The 24,592-nt window shown below is 40.9% G+C and overlaps 1 protein-coding gene and 1 pseudogene across 9 annotated transcripts in view; one reads left to right on the forward strand and one right to left on the reverse strand.

Annotated features, from left to right (window-relative positions):
- Window positions 1-24,592, forward strand: part of MYH10 (myosin heavy chain 10) — a 156,444-nt gene that overhangs the window by 50,500 nt on the left and 81,352 nt on the right. For 4 of the 9 annotated variants that reach the window (XM_063599244.1, XM_034942396.3, XM_034942397.3 and 1 more), the window contains 3 exons: window positions 3,501-3,603; window positions 4,167-4,196; window positions 11,040-11,132. In XM_063599244.1, the coding sequence (XP_063455314.1) occupies window positions 3,501-3,603; window positions 4,167-4,196; window positions 11,040-11,132 (226 nt within the window). The remainder of the gene's footprint in view (window positions 1-3,500; window positions 3,604-4,166; window positions 4,197-11,039; window positions 11,133-24,592) is intronic. The other 5 variants (XM_055101731.2, XM_034942395.3, XM_055101733.2 and 2 more) reach the window with 2 other exon arrangements.
- LOC117976548 (small ribosomal subunit protein eS26-like) lies at window positions 21,015-22,851 on the reverse strand (annotated as a pseudogene).

Below are 24,592 nucleotides of genomic sequence, written 5' to 3' on the forward strand. Positions count from 1 at the left end.
ATGTTCTTCTAACCTTGCACCCCACAAGGACATGGACTCTATTCACACTCTATCCCTAGCACTCAGAAGAATGCCTGACGCATAGAAGTTGATTTGCAAATGTTTGTTGAAAGAATAAGTGATTGAATAAATGAATAGAAACTATTTTCTTATCTATGTGCCAATAGTAGCCAGGTAGAAAATATAATGGTGATGAAAAGAGATTGATAGGAACAAAAATTATTAAAAAGAGCCTAGGAATAAACTTTAAAAATATGTAGGACCTACATTCATTCATTGACTCAGCAGTCTATATCAAGCACTTAACTCTGCTAGGCACTATGATTTTAAGGATAAATAAGGCAAACATGATCCTTGCTTGTTTTGAACTTAGAAAAATACAAAACTTATACCTGGGAGACACAGGGATGAAGACATCATTTCTCCTAAAAAAAAAAAAAAATAAGATGAATATTGATACCACTTAACTCAAAATTCTACCTATTGTTTTTTATTTGGGAGGCAGGGAGATGGGGAAGAGATAACAGAAAAAAACTATTTGAAGTTTACCTAAAAATAAAACCTCAGAGTCTACTTGATTTCTTTTTGCTCTTTTCAAAAAGAGGGATGATGGTGGGTGCTCTGGTTAGTCACGTTTCAGAACGACTGAATATGGTGCTGGCTTGGAAATATGCCACAGGTATGGGGAATAAGAAAAAGATAACTTTTTTTTTTTTTCAGGTGAAGTCTCGCTCTGTCGCCCAGGCTTGAGTGCAGTGGCAAGATCTTGGCTTACTGCAACCTCCATTTCCCAGGTTCAAGCAATTCTCCTGCCTCAACCTCCCGAGTAGCTGGGATTACAGGCGCCCGCCACCATGCCTGTCTAAAAGATAACATTTTATATCACCTGAGAATGAATGTCTTTGTCAGTCATTGATATTGGGAGGTGGGCTGAATCATCTAGGGGAAACAATTAGATTAAATTCTTACCTGAAATCATAAAATTTTTTTCAGGTTGAAGATTCAGCTGTAAAAAGTGAAGCTATCAAAGTTGTAAAAGAAAACAACAGATGGATTTAATAATACAGATGATATAAAAATGAGAGTACAGATTGATGTAATCTTGGTTGCCAGAAAGGCCTCTTTTAGCATGAATAGTGGGCAGAAACCTTAAAATAAAAGTTTGGTAGATTGGAGTACCTAAGATTCAAACACTTGAGGGTGGCAAATCAGAAGGGAACTAATGTTACGATAACATGAGGGGTGGTTAATAAGCTTCACATAGGAAATAGTCTTATAAACCATTAAGTGGGTTATATCTAGAATTGTCAGCTCTTGGAGCTAGAAAGGATCTAATCCAATGCCTGCATTTTACAGATTTGGGATACTGAGGCCCAGAGAAGAAAATTTCTTTACTGAGGCAAACAGTTGGTCACTAGGGTTCCTTCACCCAGTCTTCCCTGCGGTTGAGTTTGTGGTTATCTGGGTGCAGAGTTAAGAAGATAATGCAACCAGTAATTTTTCAGTAAACTACCGAAAAATTTAAGTTTTGGACACTTCAAATAGTACAATTTTTTTTTTTTTTTTTAGACAGGGTCTTGCTCTGTTGCCCAGGCTGGGGTGCAGTGGAACAATCACAGCTCACTGCAGCCTCAACTTCCTAGGCTCGAGAGATCCTCCCACCTCAGCCTCCTGAGTAGCTGGGACTACAGGTGGGAGTTACCACACCCAGCTGATTTGTTGTGGTTTTTTTGTAGATATGGGTCTCATTATGCTGCCTTGGCTGATCTTGAACTCTTGGGCTAAAGCGATTCTCCGGCCTTGGCATCCCAAAGTCCCAGGATGAGCCCCTGTGGCCGGCCCAAATAGTGCAATTCTAAGTACAATTCCAAGAAAGAGTCCAGCTTTGTTCGAAAAATTAGATTTTCAATCCTTAGATTAAATGCTTAGAGGATTATTTGTTGGCAAGGTATATAATAACATTTTTGAGTTTGGGGTGTTTTTTTTAAAGAAAAATTAATTAGATATTCAAATTTTTCTTATAATCCAAATTGAGAATTTTGTTGACTGTAAAGTTAGGTTTGCTTTGATCACGTCTTAGGGGAGCTTCAGTGTTTGAGCAGAGGCCGTAATTCAGGTCTCGCTGTGTGTGTAGCAGCTTGTCTGAATTTCAAGCCTAGTAGTGAGTAGAAATGAAAACTTTTGAAATGTGCCAGCCTTGCTTGTAAATATGAATCATTTAAAATGGTAGCATTTGTCCTCATTCACAACAAAATTCATAGTATTTACTCATTTTGACAACAAATTACGTCTGCCTATGTGTCAACACTGGGAAAAGTTACAAGGATTAAAAAGAAACAAAACACAGGCTGGGCAGGTGGATCACTTGAGGTCAGGAGTTTGAGACCAGCCTAGCCAACATGGCTAGACCCTGTCTCTACTAAAAATACAAAAACTTAGCCAGGCGTGGTGGCGTGTGCCTATGGTCCTAGCTACTTGGGAAGCTGAGGCAAGAGAATTGTTTGAACCCAGGAGGCAGAGGTTGTAATGAGCCGAGATCATGCCACTGCGCTCCAGCCTGGGCAACAGAGCAAGACTTTGTCTCAAAAAAAAAAAGAAAGAAAGAAAGAAACAAAACACAAATAAATAAATATATGAGGCTATAGCCCCTGCCATCGGGAACCCAGCCTATGAGGCACAACACTGGCACCAGGAAGTGAATCGTCACTAGCCTGCTCTGAGAGGGGGATCTGAGAAAGCTTTCAGTGGCTTTGAAGATGAGTATCAATACCAGCAGGCATCTCAGAGTTCTTTCAGCTGCTTCAGATTAAATCATATTAATTTAATTGTTTTAGGGATTCTCTGTTTGCAATGCCAGATATGTTTATGGTACTGAGGAGTTTTCTTCATGAATGTTCTAATAAATTTCACTTCTCTGGTAGAACCCCCCCACCCCCAAGGGAAAAAAGAGTGTCGTGAACATTTTCCTGTGTCCTCTTACTGGCATCTATCAAGAAATATTTGGGTTGGCTGGGCACAGTGGCTCAGGCCCGTAATCCCAGTGCTTTAAAAGGCCAAGGTGAGCAGATCACTAGAGGCCAGGAGTTCGAGACCAGCCTGGCCAACATGGTGAAACCCCATCTCTACTAAAAATGTAAGAATTAGCCGGGCATGGTGGTGTGTGCATGTAATCCCAGCTACTTAGGAGGCTGAGGCACAAAAATTCCTTGAAGCCGGGAGACAGACGTTGCAGTGAGCCAAGATCGCGCCACTGCACTCCAGCCCGGGCAGCAGAGTGAGACTCTGTCTCAAAGAAAAAAAAGAATTATTTGGGTTCATTATTTAATACCTCTTACAAGGATGATTTTCTTTTCTAACTACTGCTGATAGTTATTTTTTCTATTTATTCTCTTTATTTTTATTAATTATTGTTCCAATACAATTTAATTTTATCAGTTGTAATTTTGGAATGCATGTGCTGTGCTTTCGTTAAAGCAGCCTATATTAATTCTTTCTTTCAGGGGTGAGTCAGGTGCTGGGAAGACAGAAAATACAAAGAAAGTTATTCAGTACCTTGCCCATGTTGCTTCTTCACATAAAGGAAGAAAGGACCATAATATTCCTGTAAGTTTCTGCTCTGTTGTTTTTTAAATCTTCTTCTTCTTTTATAATTTCAGAAACAAAAATAAGGAAGCCAGTCTACTCTCCACACTGCTATAACTGACAGCTCCCTTGTCTCCACCTGCTCCCCGCCACCTACCCAGCAATGCTTTTTTCCACCCCAGAGGCTAGGATACAAGGAAATTGCTGTTAAAGAGGTTTTCTGACAGGGCAAACTGGAATTATGGTTGTGGCTTGATGCCTAATTTCTTGCAAAGATTTGCTGAGAATTGTTCAGCAGTTCTTTCTGAACTTGCAGTAGCCTCTTGCTACTACCCACAGCAGCTTGAGGGGAGGGTAGAGATATGGGAAGAAGTGATGACAGAAAAAGGGCAAGAATAGAAATGTCAGTTCTCCTTAATTTTTAGACATGCAGAAGTGGTAGTTAATACAGCCTGAGAGAACGCCAGCCAACCCAGCTTCCACAGTTCTCAACTGCACATTGGCTTGGTGCTTTGGAAATGGCTTACTGCTAGGCAAAGACTCAAACTTGCTAACATTTGCATTTGTCTGTTTGTAATGAACAGCAGGAATCGCCTAAACCAGTGAAACACCAGGCAAGTGCTCTTCTTTATGCTTCTTAGTCTTAAGTGTTTGCACTAATTTCTGTCTGTAGATTGAGTCTCTGCTAGAATCAAATGCCACTAGTTCTAAGTGAAATCTGTCATTAAAAAATTTTAATTTTGAAAATTTATTGCTTAGAGCCTTATTCTTTCTTGAGAAGCGCATGCCGTTTTGCTTTAAATTTGTTTTCTCAATAAATTTTAATATTTATTTGCCCTTTTATCATGACATTGAACTGCATGTTTATGAAGCCTATAAATTATGGTTTCATATGTCATTTACTAGGTGGAATTATTTTAATACTTACCAGACACATGGAAACCTAGCTCTGTGCCCTACACTACATTTTGAATTTGGGGCTGCCCCTTTAAAAATTATACCTTTAGAGCTAACAAATTTCTGATCTGTTAAAGTTTTATGGCATGGCATAGTTTATGCCTGTATGTGTTTTAAACCAAAGGCCCAATTATATTTAATATATAAAATAAATTAGAGCTGGGCACAGTGGTACGCACCTATAGTCCCAGCTGTTTGGGAGGCTGAGACAGAAGGCCTGAGCCCAGGTATTTGAGGCTGCAGTGAGCTATGATCACACAACTGTGCTCCAGCCTGGGCAACGGAGCAAGACCTCATCTCTATAAATAAGTAAAATAAAATCAATTACAATTTTCTTAATGCTGGGCAAGTAGTGGAAGACTGTTATTCTTCCTAGTTATCAGATGCCTGCCTTTTAGCTCCACAGACCATAGCAGTGAAAAAAGCAAGAATCATAGCATGACCTCCATTTCTCACTACCTGGGAGGAGAAGGAGGGCAGACCTGAGCCAGATACCTTGGATAGAGTAGGACATCTATACTTGGATTTAATCCTTTCCCTAGCATTGGAATGGTTTTGGTTGGTCTTCCACAAACATAATGATATAAAGCTGATATAAAGCAAGAAACAATATCGAGTTATGGAAATGATCTGTTAATATAAAGAAATAATCATAAATATCTAAGGAATTGTCATAGACACTGAGATTTTAAGATATCTTACTTAAGATTCTTAAGAGATTGCCAGCCACCCAAGCTGTACTGTACCTATGAAGGCCTATGATGTCCTTTTGCTCCTTTAGCTGCAGGATAGACCAGTGATACAAATGAAGAGGGTAAAAGAAATAATCATTATCCTGTAGGGTATTTAAAAGCTTCTTTGCCAATTAAAGAAGGAAAATCTGGACCAGAAACCAGTTTTTCTTTATGCTTTAGAGGTACTTGCTAAATGTCCTTTTAATTTGTACTTGTGTCGCTATTGAAATAATGTTAAGCAGTTAATACACAGATTTAGGTTTTCCAAATTCCCTATGGAACACATAAATCATTGTTGTTAACATTTTGTTTCGATGTCATTTTAAACTACAGAGTGGATCCCTGTTGTATGTGAGTAGCATGCCTACCCCCACCTAGATTTTACTTTGAGTCAAATCAATCCCTGGGAAGCAGGTTCTCCCAAAGAAGGCAGCAGCTTCTTTGGGCCATGCTTCCCGGTCATTGCCGATTTGCATGTCGTACTGCATGTGTCCACTGTGCACACAATCTTCAGTGCTGCTTTTCCCAAGTTGATTTTAATCGTAGTTAAGCAGTAGCTATGCTGATGTTTTTAGAAATATTAGAAGAATACTCGTTCTCAATTTTTCTTCCCCAACACAACTGAGGAACATGAAATACTTAACAGCACCGTACGGAATGGTCACACCCTGGAAGGGTACCATTCAAGAAGTTACTTCTCCCCCTGCTGGGTGTCCCTGTCTGCGACTTCTTCACCCAACTTGAATGATTGCCTTAAAGTTATAGTTACAGTGTGAAAAGTCTGTACTTTCCAAGGTTACAGTTTCTTTTGGTTGATTTGATACCACTGGTTTGTGATTTTACATTGAACTTTATAAGCAAAAGTTAAATCCCGAGGAACCATGAGTGTACATCCAGCATTTTATCACTAAACGGTAGTATGAATTGTAAACCCAAAGGGGAGGGCATTTCTAGGCTCCTGATTTTGTCAGTCCTTTATATATTTGCTTGTTTATCTACTCATTCTTTTTTTGAAACAATTTAAATGAGATATAATTCACATACCATTCAATGTACCCATTAGAAGTGTACGATTTAGTGTTTAGTATATTCACATTATGCAATTATTATCATAATCAATTTTAGAACCTTTTCCTCACCCCAAAAGAAACTCCATACCCATTAGCAGTCACCTGCCATTTCCCCTCAGCCCCTGGCAAGCACTAATCTACTTTCTGTCTCTATGTATTTGCGTATTCTAGACATTTCATGTGAATGGAATCATATAATATGTGGTCCTCCCTGACGGTTCTTTCTTTTAGCATAATATATTCAAGGTTCATCCAGATTCTAGCACATATAAGTACTTCATTCCTTTTTATGGCCAAATAATATTCCATAATATTAAATATGTGTCACGTTCTGTTTATCCATTCATCAGTGAATGGATATGGATTTTTTTCTACTTTTTGGCCATTGTAATTAATGCTGCTGTGAACACTCATGTGCAAGTTATGGTGAGAACATATGTTTTCATTTTTCTTAGGTAGCTACCTAGAGGTAAAATTGCTGGGTCATATGGTAATTCTGTTAAACATTTTTAAAGAGACTGCACCATTTGACATTGCCACCAGGAACATGTGAGAGTTCCAGTTTCTCCATATCCTCATTGGCACTTGGCATTGTCTGTGTTTTTATTAAAGCCATCCTAGTGAGCGGTGTGGTCAGTCTTTTATGTTTACCTTTTAAATTTCATCTTCATTTTCAAAATATGAACAAATATAAGCAAATCAGTTTTCAAAATTAAAGTGACAATACTTAACTTTTGAAATAAACATTTATCTATGAACTTTTGGTGTACTTTTTTAAACAAAATTAAAGGTCTTATTTGGCTATATCCCCTTAGTATCCACCAGCCAACTGCAAGTACAGCTTCTGTGTGCCCTCTTTCCTCAAGAGAGGTTGCTCTTAGAGACCCTCAAAGTCTAGCACAGAGTTCACAAAGCCTCAACATAGTGCAATTTCAGAGCAGATTTGAAAATAATCGATTAAGTTCTTAAACTTGACCGTCCCCTACAAATGATACCTTCAAGCCAGCCCACTTGTCTCCCTGTGTTTCCAGTCATCTTCAGGATGACTTTGTATCTTTCCCCAACCTGGTTTAAACTGTGCTGAACCAAGACAGAAAGGTGATAGAGAGCCTGCCAGTTGAGATTAGAGTCTGGTTTTCAACATGTGGTTGGTTGCTGCTGCCTGCTTTTAACCTTCCTGCAGCTCTGCCCTGCCAGGCCTGCAAGGTACAGCCGGATCTCAGCCTGAGTCCCCTTGCGGGCTGAACTGGACTTTTGAAAGAGGTATATATTTTTAACCATTTCGAACTCATGCTATATCATATAGCAAGTGTATATTATATACTATGTAATAAACCCAGGAGTATAATTTTCACTATGGTAAACTTTGAAAGCAGTATATAACTCTAAATATTTAGAACTTTAAAAATCATTTCAATAGCTAAGGCTGCTTGTTTTCTACATTCCAAAATAACATTATAGAATAGAAACAAGGGACATTGCCCATCCAATTCTAGAGGAAAAGTGAATAGTCACTGCCCCCTGATGGTTTACAAATGCCTTCATAATTTGGTTGAGATCTGTTAGCACCATTTATCTAATTATGAAATTGTTCAACACAGAAATTATCTCATGTTAATTTCTATATGTTATGATAATTGGCTTTGTACCAGGTTTTTGGGGATTCATTTGGGGAATTTTTGAGATCGTTACTCAGTCTCACCAATGTCCACAAATCCATTAGTAGGAGTGATACCATGACACTATCAATGTAGTGGGACCAGCAACAGGGACGGAGGAGTGCCTGAGTCCACCATTACCATGGTGACTCTGAGGACCCATAAATCTTCTTGCTGCCTTTGGCTCACCACCATCCCCTCCCCAAATAGTTCTAGAATTCTGGGTTCCAACCTTTTGGCTTCCCTGGGCCACACTGGAAGAAGAAAAATTGTCCTGAGCTATGCATAAAATACACTAACGATAGCTGATGAGCTATTTAAGAAAAAAAGGTTTGTGCATAATTTTCATGATATCCACCATCACAGATAAGCAAAAAATGTCCTCACATTTAAAGAGTTGGACACCCGTGGAACCTCTGATTATACATTCATTCAGCAAAGCATTTGCCAAGCATCATTTTGACCTGATACTGACCGAGTTAGGCACAGGGGATACAACCAGGTTACTTGAAGCCAACACAAGAAGAATAGAATCAGTGGATCTCTCTCTCTCTCTCTCTCTCATACACACACACACACACACACACACACACACACACACACACACACACACAGAGGAAAAGAAAAGAACCAATAGAAAATTTGACTCAAATAATCCTTTTAGCCATATCTAAGTAATATTAAAGTTAGATATGCATTACTGGTTTTACCTCCAAGTTAGGAAAACTCTTTAAAGATGGACTATCAAAGTCTTTTTCTTATGATTTGGTAGGATGGTGTGTGCTTTTAAGGAATCCAAAGTCTAGCAGTAGATATTTAGTATTAAGGTAATGTCCCACTTACTAGAATGCCAGTGTTTTTCCAAGTTTCCACATTCTCATCACATAGATTGAATTAGGTTTAAAAAAAAAAAAAAAAAGGCTTTTAGAGACCCAAACAGTTAATGCAAAGTGAGTATACCAAGGGCTTTGCAAGATATTGGTCCTAGGAATGCTGATGGAACTGACTGCTGACCCCGGGGGGGTGGAGGAAGGCAGTCTATCACCGAATAATGACTGACATTTTTAATTTTTATTTTTTATTTTTTGGAGACGAGTCTCTCGCTCTTTCTCCCAGGCTGGAGTGCAGTGGTGCGATCTCTGCTCGTTGCAACCTCTGCCTCCTCTGTTCAAGCGATTCTCCTGCCTCAGGCACCCGCCACCACACCCAGCTAATTTTTCTGTATTTTTAGTAGAGACAGGTTTCACTGTGTTAGCCAGGATGGTCTCGATCTCCTGACCTCATGATCCGCTCGCCTTGGCCTCGCAAAGTGTTGGGATTACAGGCGTAAGCCACCGCGCCTGGCCCCTGACTGGCATTTTTAACAATGGCTCTCAGTCATCAAAGTTGTTCAGGATACCATGCTTAAGACAGTTTGGCAGCAGGTAATGGTTTAGAAAAATTTACAGCACGAGACCATCCTGGCTAACATGGTGAAACCCCGTCTCTACTAAAAATACAAAAAATTAGCCGGGCATGGTGGCAGGTGCCTGTAGTCCCAGCTACTCGGGAGGCTGAGGCAGGAGAATGGCATGAACCCAGGAGACGGAGTTTGCAGTGAGCCGAGATCGCGCCACTGCACTCCAGCCTGGGCGACAGAGTGAGACTCCGTCTCAAAAAAAAAAATACAAAAAAAAACTTTACAGGAAAAATAGTCTGGTAAGGGTTTTGAAGTGAGGAAAACAGAAGATTTGTTGTACAGGGAGGAAACTGTCTAATGCCAAGAAAATAAACTGATGCCATGTAATGACATCCACGTAGCTTGAGGTTCTCGACAAGACTGGTTCCTGACTGGCTTCAGTTGAACACGGTTGTAGATTGTAGTTAAGACCTATGAACATGCGGATAGTCCAGATCATGCTGTAATGGATGTAGGCGGAGCAGGTCCCCTTCCTGTGTAATGTGCCTGAGGAACACTTCCCCACCCTTTCAGCTGAGTGACAGTCCACACCAGGGCGGCGTGACAGAACTGTACGGATGACATATATTTGTTCTTTTTTTTTAATTTGATGGTGATGGAGTGCATCACATACCAAATGCCACTAATTTAAAAGCCTCATGTGAGGTTCTTTATATTCATCTTTTTTGCTTAGAGTATCGCATTTCCTAGTGGCTTTTATTTAGTTTTTCTTTAGGTCTAAAATACTGTGGGTATTTTAAAATATAGGGGTAAGATTTATGTTTGGAAAAAGCAGATTGATTTAAGTCATAAAATATAATTCTGAAATTACATTCCAGAAACACAACATCACTTCTGGTGCTTTTCATGGCCAGAAATGGCATCATGCTTTCTCATACAGCTTTCTATTGTGTTTCATGATTAAAGTACGTATTAATATATTTCCACCTTTTGTTTGTAGAATCTGTTTTATAGCCTAATTTACATATAAGTAAAGACACCGACTAAAGCAGACATTTTACCGAATCCTCTCTACTTAGCCTTTTAAATCTGAGCAAGTTAGCAGCATCAACGTCTTTACCATCCTCTGAAAGTGGAGGTGAAGACATTGCCCTGTCTATATGATAGAGATAGTATATGAAACTCCTTGGAAAACTGGAAAGTGCTACATCAATACAGTGGTAACTGTTAAATTAACTGCCTTAAAGTTTTCAAATAAGGCAGAGTTAAAATAAACAAGTATTAATATGTTCTTAATTGAAGTGTCGTGCTAAATTTCATTTCATGAAAGCCAGTCTGTTTTATTTTCAAAATTCTCTGCCTGATTTACGTGCCCCATGCTTAAGTTGATCTTCTCTGTTCAGCGTGACATTTTTTTCTCCTTGTGATCACTTTATAGATGCTAATTTTTTCCTTTAGTAGAGTCCATTATCATAACCAGGATTAAGAAGCCAACAAAAGTTGCTGGATGGCAGACAGAATGAAAGAACTGAGGAAAAGATGCAGTTTCTTTTTTAGAAATTTTTCCCCTGATGACTTGAGTAAAGACATTAGATTAACGTACATCTGCTTTTATTTGTGTGTGTGTAATGTCTTTTAGGGGGAACTTGAACGGCAGCTTTTGCAAGCAAATCCAATTCTGGAATCATTTGGAAATGCGAAGACTGTGAAAAATGATAACTCATCTCGTTTTGTAAGTTTCAAAGCACCAGAAGCTTTTAATTCCTTAGATTTCTAGTTAAATGTCTACTGTGATTAAGCAAATGAATTACTTTTCTTCCTAGATTTTAAGAAGCTAATAGATGTAGTTCTGTAGACATAATACAAGCTCATATGTAATTTTAAATTTTCTAGTAGTCACATTTGAAAAGAAAAAAGGTAATGTGTAAGTAACTTTCATCATTTTATCATACAGAAATGTATAACTCTGTCTTATTTTATGGATATGTAATTTAACCTCTCTGAGCTTATTTATCTTTGATTGGGCATGATAATAACACCTGTCAGTGGAATCGGAGTAGAGAATAAATGGTGTGCACGTTGAGCACTTAGCCCGGCACTATGCATAGTAAACATTCAACGCATTAGATGTGGTAAACTGACCTTTTCCTACCTTGCTATTTTCTGTGGAATTTGGACTTCGGAATAATTTGTCACTACTATGACTTCTCTTTAAATTTTTTTTTTTTTTTTTTTTTTTGAGACAGGGTCTTGCTCTGTTACCCAGCCTGGAGTGCAGTGGCACAGTCATAGCTCACTGCAGCCACCAACTCCTGGTCTCAAGGCATCCTCCTTCCTCAGTCTCCCAAGGAGCCAGGACTACAGGCTCACGCTACTTCACCAGGCTAATTTAAAAGAGTAACTATTTTTTTTTTTAGAGACTAGGGTCTCACTATGTTGTCCAGTACTTTGGGAGGCTGAGGCAAGAGGATCGCTGGAAGCCTCAGCCTCCCAAAGTACTGGGATTACAGGAATGAGCCACCACACCCAGCCTAAAAATTCTCCTTAGCTATTCAACTTGAAAGCTTTACTTTCCTCCTCAGTTTGACTAGCTGTACCTGTTCACCTGAGAATGTTATCCTAAGTGATGGCCAGGTCTCTGTTACTTCAGAGACACTGCCCCTCTCCACCCCAGCTGCTCACCTTCAACACTGTCACAGCAAATCATCTTTAAACCCATATTCAACACAACGGACATTCCTCCAGTAAGTCTTTTGCCCTGGATTATGGTCATCAAGTTTCAGAAACCCCTTCCACTGTTAGATTGAAGAAGGACTTCATTGTTCAATTATTTCCACTTAAGTTGTTCAAATTAATTCTTCCCTTTTTTTTCTCCCTGCTCTGAAGTATTGGTAAAAGTCAAGAACGCCAGAGTAAAAGAGACCTCAGTTCTAGCAGTTCATTGATGGATAATTTGGGGGATCTAGTGTCGTTGTGACACGCTTTTTAAAATTGAGATAACATCATGGTCTGCACATTAATTTACCGATGGTGTGGTTGCTATGATTAGTGGAAGCGACCAGATTCAGGATCACAGAGGACCCAGCAAACACAAGGGCAACCATAAAGCCCTCTGGATTAGTTCACTAGGGCTGCGATATAAAAGTACCACAGACTGGGAGCAGCATAAACAACAGAAATGTACTTTTCCACAATTCTGGAGGCTAGATGTCTGAAGCAAGGTGTTGGCAGGATTGGTTTCTTCTGAGGCCTCTCATAACTGAACCCAAGTTCGGCTGCGTGCCACTTGAAAGCCACCCACGAGAGACGAGAGTTGGTGGGAGGAAAAGCAGGTTTATCTGGAGAGCCAGCAAACGAAGAAGATGGTGGACTAGTGTCCCAGAGGACCCTCTCAAGTCAGAACACATTTTAGGCTGTTTTTATGTTAAGGCAGGGGGAAGGGGAGAGGGTTGGGATGAAGAGGTAACTGACGACCACAGACATCTGGGCGCCGGCAAGGGTCCAAGGAGGTTGGGAATATCCTTGTCCTTAGTCAAGTCACAGTGCTCTCATCAATCTTTAACGAAACATAGTTGTTCATACACTTCTCCTTTAATCTCAGAGTTAGTTTTAAAAACTACCTGATTGCTGTTTTTGCATATTATCTCAGTGCTCTAAAATTATCCTTGTCCATGTGCAGGAATGGGTAAAGGCCCCTTAAACAAAAATGGAGTTGGTTATGTTAGTTCTCTTGCTGATTCACTGTGCACTCTTTCTTTGGCTTATAGATGGTTGTATTCTCCCTATGTCTTCACGTGGCCTTCCCTCTGTGTGTGTCTGTGTCCTAATCTCTTCTTATGAGGACACCAATTATATTGAAGTAGGGTGTACCCTAATGACCCTTTTTTAATGTAATGACTTCTTTAAAGACCCTCTTCCTAATTACAGTTCCATCATGAGGTCCTGGGGGTTAGGACGTCAACACAGGAATTTGTGCAGGGCCGCATTTCAGCCCATAGCACCTTCAGAGATAGTTTCAGTGCAAGATGCTTTCCAAGTTATGTAAGAAATAGGGATGTATTTTCTTGGAATATTGTTTATTCCCAGGAAGATAAAATTTGAAGATTCACTTAATCCAAGTTCATTTAGTAATTAATTTAGCTTTTTATGTGCAAAGTGGGATAACAAATGTGCCTGTGTCAGTAGGAGGCATGCCTGTGACTTGACTCGTGGGTTTAGAAACGATCTGAGGAAACCGCATTCCTTCAGACTTTCCGTCATTCTCCTGGATCATCCCCATTGAGCCTGAGCCACAACTAAATCTGAAATTTTCCTACTGAAATGCCCTGTGTTTAGTGGCTATATCACAGGAAAGAAGGAACAGTGAGCTGCCAGCTTTGGTATGTGAATCTCCATCAAGATCTTCAAGGACTTCTTTGTGGAAAATTGTTTATCTTACCACAGAAATCAAGTTACTAATCTATTCTGTTTCCCCCACCCCCAGCCCTAAAACCATACCCTAAATTCAAGAGAGACAGTTTTGGTGCTCAGTGGCCCCGCTTTTTCCTGGAAAAGATAAATTGCTACTAAGCCGTCATTTGTGTCCTTGGGTAAAGAATGTAGTGGTTCTGTTACGAAGTGTAAGGATTTATCCCCCTGCCAGGGTGTGTTTCAACTCATTATTTTAGTGTTTGGACAGATATAATTCTGTATTAGTTATCAGTTGCTACGTAACAAATGATCCTAAAACCTGGTGGCTTCAGGCATCGATTATCTCATGGTTTCTGTGTGTCAGAAAGTCAGTAGCAGCTTAGCTGGGTGACTCTGGCCCAGGGTCTCTTAGGAGGTCATCACTGAGATGTTGGCTACAGCTGTAGTCATCTGAAGGCCTGACTGAGGTGGGAGGATCTCCTTCAAATCTTCCTCAGGTAGCTCTTGGTGGGAGGTCCCTATCCTACATGTCTCTTGGCTAGAGGCCTCAGTTCCTGGCCTTGGAGGCAGCCTCTCCATAGGGCTCCTTGAATGTTGCCATGACATGGCAGCCAGCTTCTCCCAGAGCAAGTGATCCAAGAGAAAGACAGAAGTTACACACCCTGCCTTGGAAATCACATGCCTTCTTCTATTGTCTTCTATTGGTCATACAAACCAACCCTGATACTGTGTGGGAGGGAACTGTGAATACCAGAGGTGGGGATCATTGAGGTGGTCTTGGCTATCATGGCTACTATGAATCCTTACAGTGATTTCCATCATTGATGTATGTAGGGTTTTAACCTGTAACTGGAGTGACTCTAGGTCAGTGATTCTTAATTGGAGGTTCCCCAAGGGACGTTGGCGGTGTCTGGAGACATCTTTCTTTGTTTAACTGGGAGATTGGGTAGTGGTGTGCCACTGGCATCTAGTTGGTAGAGGCCAAGGATGCTGCTAAATATCATCCAATGCATGGCACAGTCCCCACCGCTTAGAATTATTGAGCCCAAAATATCAGTTATGCTAAGATCGAGAAACCCTGCTCTAGATCGTTCCTTCAAATTATAGTCTAAATTAAGGTAATTATTTTCTGAAATTTATTTGCAAAGTAATACATGAGTCTATTTAATGCTTGTTATTTATACATCCTATTTCAAAGGTTGACAATCAAGTCTGATAGAAACCTATTTTACATTCTGCTGGTAGGAAGAATTAGATTGTTTTCTAGCCACCTGGAAGCAGCACACAGGAAAGAAGCAGGAATTAGCCATTGAATCCAAATGTTCAACAAATGCTATTTCAGCTGAAGTACCACCTTCCAAAGTGCCTGCACTACTATATAATAAGTGCATTCTAATATAGTAAAAGCTGATTTGTTTTTAGTAGAAAAAAGATTTTTTATTAAGGCATTGTTCTTAGACGTAGCTTTCAATTCGACCAAGAAACAGAGATATCTTTAAATTGTTTACTTTGGGCTTTGATTCTTAGAAAGTCAACTTTTATTGATACGTATTTTTTTTAGTAATAGTTTATTGCTATCTACTGTTATCATAAGGTGTTACCTACACAGTACTAAAACAAGTAGTTGATCTCAGTAGCTCCATTAAAAATAATTAGGTCCATTGATTCAATAATGTTCAGTTAAAATTCCCCTTTAATATTTCTCTATGGGTGTTGGTTCTTGGGGTTTGAAAGAAACTGTTTTTTTTTGTTTTTTTTTTTTAATTTTTTTTATTTTTTATTTTTTATTTTTTATTGATCATTCTTGGGTGTTTCTCGCAGAGGGGGATTTGGCAGGGTCACAGGACAATAGTGGAGGGAAGGTCAGCAGATAAACAAGTGAACAAAGTTCTCTGGTTTTCCTAGGCAGAGGGCCCTGCGGCCTTCCGCAGTGTTTGTGTCCCTGGGTACTTGAGATTAGGGAGTGGTGATGACTCTTAACGAACATGCTGCCTTCAAGCATCTGTTTAACAAAGCACATCTTGCACCGCCCTTAATCCATTCAACCCTGAGTGGATACAGCACATGTTTCAGAGAGCACAGGGTTGGGGGTAAGGTCACAGATCAACAGGATCCCAAGGCAGAAGAATTTTTCTTAGTACAGAACAAAATGAAAAGTCTCCCATGTCTACCTCTTTCTACACAGACACGGCAACCATCCGATTTCTCAATCTTTTCCCCACCTTTCCCCACTTTCTATTCCACAAAACCGCCATTGTCTTCATGGCCCGTTCTCAATGAGCTGTTGAGTACACCTCCCAGATGGGGTGGTGGCCGGGCAGAGGAGCTCCTCACTTCCCAGTAGGGGTGGCCGGGCAGAAGCGCCCCTCACCTCCCGGACGGGGCGGCTGGCCGGGCGGGGGGCTGACCCCCCCCACCTCCCTCCCGGAGGGGGCGGCTGGCCGGGCGGGGGGCTGACCCCCCCCACCTCCCTCCCAGACGGGGCGGCTGGCCGGGCAGAGGAGCTCCTCACTTCGCAGTAGGGGCGGCCGGGCAGAGGCGCCCCTCACTTCCCCGACGGGGCGGCTGGCCCGGCGGGGGGCTGACCCCCCCCACCTCCCTTCCGGACGGGACGGCTGGCCGGGCAGAGGGGCTCCTCACTTCCCGGTAGGTGCAGCCGGGCAGAGGCGCCCCTCACCTCCCGGACAGGGCAGCTGGCCGGGCGGGGGGCTGATCCCCCCACCTCCCTCCCGGACGGGGCAGCTGGCCAGGCGGGGGGCTGACCCCCCACCTCCCTCCCGGACGGGGCGGCTGGCCGGGCGGGGGGCTGACCCCCCCACCTCCCTCCCGGACGGGGCAGCTGGCCAGGCGGGGGGCTGACCCCCCACCTCCCTCCCGGACGGGGCGGCTGGCCGGGCGGGGGACTGACCCCCCCACCTCCCTCCCGGATGGGGCGGCTGGCCGGGCAGAGGGGCTCCTCACTTCCCAGTAGGGGCGGCCGGGCAGAGGCGCCCCTCACCTCCCGGACGGGGCGGCTGGCCGGGCGGGGGGCTGACCCCCCCACCTCCCTCCTGGACGGAGCGGCTGGCCGGGCAGAGGGGCTCCTCACTTCCCAGTAGGGGCAGCCGGGCAGAGGCGCCCCTCACCTCCCGGACAGGGCGGCTGGCCGGGTGGGGGGCTGACCCCCCCACCTCCCTCCCAGATGAGAAGGGAGGACGCTCCTCACTTCTCAGACGGGGTGGCTGCCGGGCGGAGGGGCTCCTCACTTCTCAGACGGGGCGGTTGCCAGGCAGAGGGTCTCCTCACTCCTCAGACGGGGCGGCCGGGCAGAGACGCTCCTCACATCCCGGACGGGGCGGCAGGGCAGAGGTGCTCCCCACATCTCAGACGATGGGCGGCCGGGCAGAGACGCTCCTCACTTCCCAGATGTGATGGCGGCCGGGAAGAGGCGCTCCTCACTTCCTAGATGGGATGGCGGCCGGGCAGAGACGCTCCTCACTTTCCAGACTGGGCAGCCAGGCAGAGGGGCTCCTCACATCCCAGACGATGGGCGGTCAGGCAGAGACGCTCCTCACTTCCCAGACGGGGTGGCTGCCAGGCAGAGGCTGCAATCTCGGCACTTAGGGAGGCCAAGGCAGGCGGCTGGGAGGTGGTTGTAGTGAGCGGAGTTCACGCCACTGCACTCCAGCCTGGGCGCCATTGAGCACTCCAGATTTTTTTCTTGATTCTTACTGCTTAACTGCTGTCCAAAAGAATAGGATTATGGTGTCATCGAAATTATATAAAAATGAATTTTGAGGTTTTTTTTTTTTTGACAGAGTCTCTCTCTGTCGCCCAGACTGGAGTGCAGTGGCGCGATCTCGGCTCACTGCAACCTCCGCCTCCCGGATTCAAGTAAGAAACTGTTGTAGACTCATTTTTAAATTCAATTCTGTGTAATTTTGATGTTTGATTTGTTATTTAGTTCTTTTAATTATTAAGCACCTATTCTTTGCCAGCCACTGTGCAGCTTAATTGATATCTCCAAATGGATGTCAATAGATTCTTCAAGTTTAACATATTCCAAATGAAAGTTTTTCCTTTCCTTTCAAAATTTGTTCCTTTATGTCTTACGTCAATAAATGGTATTATGAAATCACCCAGTTGGTTAAACTTAAAATAAAAGCAATAGCAAAACCTAGAAAGACAAAATACCTAGGAATCAGCCTTTTTCTCATGGCCGACGTCCAGGCCAACAGTGAATCCTGTTGGTTAAACATCTAGAAGGTGTTTCAGATCTGTCCACATTTCTTCTCCTAACTAGCTAGTTAGTCTAAAACCATATCTGAGGCTATTTCTTCTATTATTCTCTATCACAGTATCCTGTTTATTTCCCTCATGGCACCTATCACAAGCTGTAACTAATTACTTTGTGTATTTATTATCTTTCCTAGTAGAATGTCTAAGATCTTTATCAGTAGGGACTTTGTATCTTTGGTTCCTAGCATAGTGCCCCACAGGTATATTTATGGATTTTATGGAATTCATTTACTGAAAATGTGGCAGACACTGCAAAGTGCCATACACTCTTCCAGGCCCTGGGAATATACCAGGGGTCAAAACTAAGGTTCTCTAGCCCTGTAGAGCACACCTTCATATTGGTGTTAACTGTAATATGTTTTCAACGGCATGTCATGATGTTGTTGAGCTCGGGGAAGGTAGTACATATGCTAGATCCTCTGAGAATATGCATGCCCCCATTTTAGAAGCATGGGTAGAGAACATGAGGGAGGCAGTTGCTCCGTGGGCAGGCCAGGCCTTGGGTTGAGATCAATGTCATACCAAGAGTAATACGATGTTAAAAAATGAGTTGTGTATACAGTGAAATTTCATGCAGTCATATTTATAAGCTACATGCTTACAGTGAAAATATTTGAGGCTATAAACTCCATAAGCTTTAGAATCCATTTGGTTCCATTTCTTTGATCTGATATAGACGACTAATTTCCTGAAGAATATCTTTTCTTTCAAAGATACTAGCATATGGTTTATATTAAAGGGATTCTTTCTTTAGGAGAGCATTACCCTTAAGAAAATAATCGTTCACAGTTAGTCCAGTTCTCTGTTTATGGAGAAGTAAAATGCATTCCAGATGGAGGAGATTTATGTAAAAAGAATCTCTCATAATGAAACTTTAAAAACAGGGACTTCAATTTCAAAATGATTGTTTGGATCAGCAGGTACATCTTCCCTCACAGAGTTTTAGTTAGAATCACTTTCTCTATTTCCACAAATCCTTCTTTTCTTTCCTTTTATTTTCTTTCTCTCTCTTTTTTTTTTTTTTTTTTTTTTTTTTTACAAGTTGACTTAAGCCAGGCTGGCAATTTCCAACTATTATGTACCTCTTGGTAGATAAGTATCCTCCAGCAGTTAAAGCTAGGTAAGGGCTCTAGGCATCCTCCTTACAGTTTGGCGACCAGGTTATAATGAAAGCATGTCCGGATTCTGCACCCTCATATCTATTTATCAGCAGGCAGTTGCTGAAAACAGTTTTTTAAGTTGCATGCAGCCCAGCTCTGTTTAATTTCTCTAACCAAACCTTTACTTGAAAGATTTACTGAGGCAAATGTGACAGTATCAGTGACAGAATATGGTCTGCACCAGGCAACCAGCATCTTCCAGATCACTGGCTGCACACAGCCATTTAGTATGAAGCTCTAGGAGCACCCCCAACAATACAGCCTCCTGGACTTGCTGGAGTCTCAACACTTGTTCCCTTGACCCCGGATTGGGGAGGGTCTATATATATCTTTCTTTGTTTTTATTTATGTATTTATCTTTTTTTAAGGCTCTATTTGAAGTTAATATATATCTCTTTCTAATCAGTCCATGGCTTAATGCAACTCATGTTACCCTAGTGATTTCTAATATCCATTATACTAAGTAATGAGGCCACTTAGTGCATGTGAAAACTCATTTTACTAACAACAAAGCTTCTGGTTTGGTTTGGAGATTAAGATAGCTAAAGCATTTAAGGTAGCCATCTGGCCTTTGGATTAAGTGCTAGCTCATTACTCCTAGAATGGATTTTCTCATTTAGGGCAAATAGCTAACACACATGCATAGCACCCTATCTGTGCTGATGTGTTTTAATGCATACTGCAGATCATGTAATAACTTTAGATGCCAAATTAAGAAGGGGGAAAATATGTTCAGAATATGAAACAAACCTGCATTGCCCCTAAATTAAGTTGCTAACTAATAACTAATCTAGTTTTAATTACTATAGATACATTATAATCACCCCAGAAAAGATTCTAGAAATCGATGTCAATTCAGAACAAACAAAATTTTTGAAACTAATTAAGATAATTTTCATTTTATTTTCTTCAGGGTATGAAAATATCAAATATCCAGGTTTCCCTATTGCACATTTTGAGTGAAATCCTTAACAAGTTATATTTGATTATATATGAGAGAATTCTAGTTGTCTTTGCTGTTGAGAGCTCTCACAGTACACGTGTAATTTCACTTGTTTCTGGATTGGTATACAACAAGCGTTATCAAAATGTGTAGCTGTAATTAATACACAAGGTACTTGTCATGTTTTGGGGGTTTTCCATGCTTTTGTTTTTACTGGTGAAGTTCCGATTGAATATTCTAAGTACCATAATCTGACCTTTATGCAAATCAATTATGGAGTGGGCATTTTCGGCACAGATTTCTTCACATAATGTTTAAAGATAGCGTTCCCACTTAAAAGTAAAACTCGTATTTTCCAATTTAGTCTAGATATGTGTTTCAATAAAAATGTTAATTCTGAAAGTATTTATTATAGATGTGAGGAGAAAGCTTTTTTAACTTTTAACAGATATTCCCTCCCCTCGGCCTGCCGCCAAGGAAGAAAGAAAAGTCACCTTTGCTTATCTGGCCAAGTGGCCAACACTCAAGTGACGTCAGGTCCCATGGCCTGCATCTTACCTGATTTGCCAGCGTATCCAACATGAAGGGGAATAATTTAAGTCCTAGATCACTTGGGGATATTCAGTAAAGTTTTTCATTTTTGCTTCTGAAATTTCACTTTGTCAGGTTGTCAAAGTGCTTGGCTATGTCTCGTAAAATATCTGAGTATGAGTGTCATTTAGCTAGAAAGTTGATCATTTTCAACTTCATAAGGTTTTTGTTTTGTTAAAGTGTTTTTAAAATAGAATACATGTTAGTGCTTTGGCTTATAACCGAGATTTATTGGTTACCAAATATATTTTCAGAAATACCGTTCTCTTTTGCCTCCTTCCACACCACAGGCCCCTGCAGCCCTGTCTCCTTCATCATTGTTCTCCATGCATCTCTTCTTTCACTGCTCTTTGCTTGGCCCTTTGCATCTAGCCGAAAGATATTTCACTGGCACTCACTATCATGGCTAGTGCCACTATGGACCCTAGGTGTGAAAAGGACACCAAGCTAGGGAACTGATGAGGAATAGAGTGTTGCATGTTGGTGACTTTGCTTATTTATCTAAGTAAGTGACCACATGTCTGAATTATTTTGGAACATTTCTCTACAGCTCACCTGTTCAGAGGCCCCAAATCTTTTTTTTTTTTTTTTAAGTACAATTTCCATTTTATTTTTCTCCAGAGAATAGTCTGTCTTCAGTCTTTAAGAACTCAGCTCCTTACATGGGCTTTGGTGGGAGACATGGGGCAGCACCCGCAGGTCTAAATCGGGGTGGGGGTGTTCGGTCTTTGCGGGCTTCACGAGATCGATTCCTGACTACTTTGCTGTGAATTGCACAACTCACACGGTAATGTAGCTTCACATACAGCTTGGGAAGCACATAGGCATCGAAGACACTTGCTTCAGAATGCCCCTGACTGCTGCGGCCTCCACTATGTTTCGAATGACAAATTTCTTAATGGCCTTGTCCTTGGGCATGCATCGGGCACAGTTAGTGCAGCGAATAGCCTGCACGTGGCCGCGGCCCTTTTCGGCACGACCTTTGTTCCTTCTTTTCTTTGTCATCTTGGAGGCACGGACCGGAGAGGAGAGGCCCCAAATCTTAATTTTCTCCCATTTCTCCTTTGTTTGTTTTTGTTACTGAGTTTTTATTTTATAATCCTAAGCTTAACTACAATCCAGCTTGATGTCGAGGGGAATAAGGAAACCAAAGAACTGCAGTGAGACCACAAAGATTACAGGATATTGTGAGCAAGTGGGATGGAGGGATGCTCTCCTGAGCTACAGAAAGAATAGTTTGGTGGTTAAGATCAAACACAAGCAGATTGATTAGAGTTGTCCGCAGTTGGCAGTGGTGATCTTCTTGCCAGTCTCACCATTCCTGGACCCAGAGCACTCCATGGCTTCCATGATATTCACTCCCTCTTCTCACTTTGCCAAAGACCTTGTGCTTGCCATCCAGCCACTCAGTCTTGGCCACACAGGTGAAAAACTGGGAACCATTTGTGTCGGGCCAGCATTTGCCATGGACAAGATGCCAGGACCTGTGTGCTTCAGGATGAAGTTCTCATCATCAAATTTCTCCTGGTAGATGGACTGGCATTATTATGGTGTGTGAAGTCAGCACCCTGGCAGATAAAATAAACCCTGGAATAATTCTGTGAAAGCAGGAACCGTTATAACCAAATCCTTTTCCTCCAGTGCTCAGTGCACGAAAGTTTTCCACTGTTTTTGGAACTTTGTCGGCAAACAGCTCGAAGGAGCTGCGTGGGTCAAAGGAGTTACCATCAACAATGATGTCAAAAGAACACAGTGGCGTTGACCATGGCTAGAGGCAGGTGGCTTCAGGTGGCAGCGATGACTACAAAGCCCCATTTCTCCTTTGAACCTAACTTCCTTTCCTATTTTAATGTCCCGTGAAGGTAGGGAAAAATAAATTCACTAAATATACGGTAAATAACATTTAAGTTTAGATTTTACAGTTGCTAGAATTCAAAGTTATCTGTGTATTAATGTTATCATATTGCCCAAATAAAGAATTAGTTTTGTTTGATGAATTTCGAACTTCTAATTTATTTGAGGTGGTAAAGAAAAAAAAAGGAAATAGTATTCGGAGTTGAAAGCTTAAACCGCATGTTGATATATATATACTTAATAAAGAAGTTAAACATACATGTTGGTGAGAGCTAAAAGTTTATATTACTGGATATAAAGAATTTTTTTTAGTGAAATGTTTTCTTAAAATAAGAACTAGGTGATACCATATGATTTTGATGAACCTTTCTGCAGCATTAAAATGAGAAGTTTGAGAACGCATTTGCCCGGGCAGTCACGTTGGCCGTGTGTCCTTAGCAGCTTTGTAGCAATAACATTGCCTTTTGACTACTGTCTCTTAAAATAGCAATATTTTTATTAACTCAATGAGGTATTGTATAGATAATACAGCTGTTTAAAATTTGTGGAGAATTTTAACCATCAGTTTAACATCAGGACCCAATTTCAGTTTCTTTTTTGAACAGTTCTAACTATTCATAGGATTGATAGCTTTTTAACTTAAATCTTTCTTAGGGGTCTTCCAAAAAACAAAGATAAAATATACTTATTTTTAAAATAGAATGAAGTTCATTCTCTCTTGTAATTACATATGGGTCCATTGAAGCATTTTATAAATTTAAGATACATTATGGAGTATTAGTGATCTTATTTGTTTCTGTGTCTTGAAATAGTTTGCTGTTTTGTCATCTTAGAAATTGATTCATTGTTAACTCATTTATTCTCAACTATGCTAAAAAAAGAATAAAATAATAAGAATAATGGGATTGCCTAGAAGGATGCTACAGTAATAACTATTGCATCATCTTTTGATTTATTATATCACCCCAAATATTGCATTGTCTTTCAAGTAGGTATGAAAGAAAACTAGAGAAACCATCTTTGTAGGTTATTTTTAGCTTTTAGTGAACACAGTTGAAAAATCAGAAGTTTTCAATTTCTAGTCATTATGTCAGTGAGAAGGAAATTGACAGAAAAACATTTCACAAACATTGGATGAACCGGAAGATGAATACAAAGAGACAGATAGCATGGTAGACTGTAAAGATGATGATGAAATCAGTTATATAAAGAGAGTCTCAGATTGAGTCTCCAGGTGATAGCCTAGAATTTTCTCAAACTCAAGAATTATGTATATTTCTAAGGGCAAAAAAGAAACATGACATTAGCATCCAGGTGGTCATTCTGTAGGAAGATTTTCCTTAGTATTTTGCAATAAGATTAAAGAATACTGTTATTTCATCTCTTTGCTAAAATAACAGTATTCTTTAATCTTGTATGATGTTTCTGTACCAATATGTACCTGGATAAGTTTCATAAGTGGACAAATGCAGAAAGCAGGTGTGTATGTGAAAATTGTTAGAAGGAAATAGATAATATAAAATGAGAGAAGTCATTGGGTTGACCATTCTAATTGATGCTTACAAATCTAAAGATGAAAATGTTTTATAATTACAGAGCAAAAAAGATCTTTCTCTTGTCAACAAAATATGAGCTATCAGAATTTTGTATATTCAACTATTGCATTCTGACAATGCAAAGGCAATAATAAGTAAGAGCCTACTGGCAGAAGAGAGAAGGGTGCCTATAGTTGCTATCTAGAATAGCTATTAACCCAGAATGTTGTATCTCTTCAACATAGTAGGTGTTACAACTTAGAAGTTGAAATTAGATTGCAGTGTGCCAAGGACTCCTACTCTTTGTAGTGTTTTTGTTTTTGTTTTGCTTTTTTTTGTTTGTTTTTTTCAAGTGAACTTAAGCACAGCACCTATCTTTGAAATACCACTCAGCTTGAAGCAGCTAATGTATGTGGTAAAC

Source organism: Pan paniscus, chromosome 19 (genome assembly GCF_029289425.2).
Source record: "Pan paniscus chromosome 19, NHGRI_mPanPan1-v2.0_pri, whole genome shotgun sequence".
Classification (NCBI taxonomy): Eukaryota; Metazoa; Chordata; class Mammalia; order Primates; family Hominidae; genus Pan; species Pan paniscus.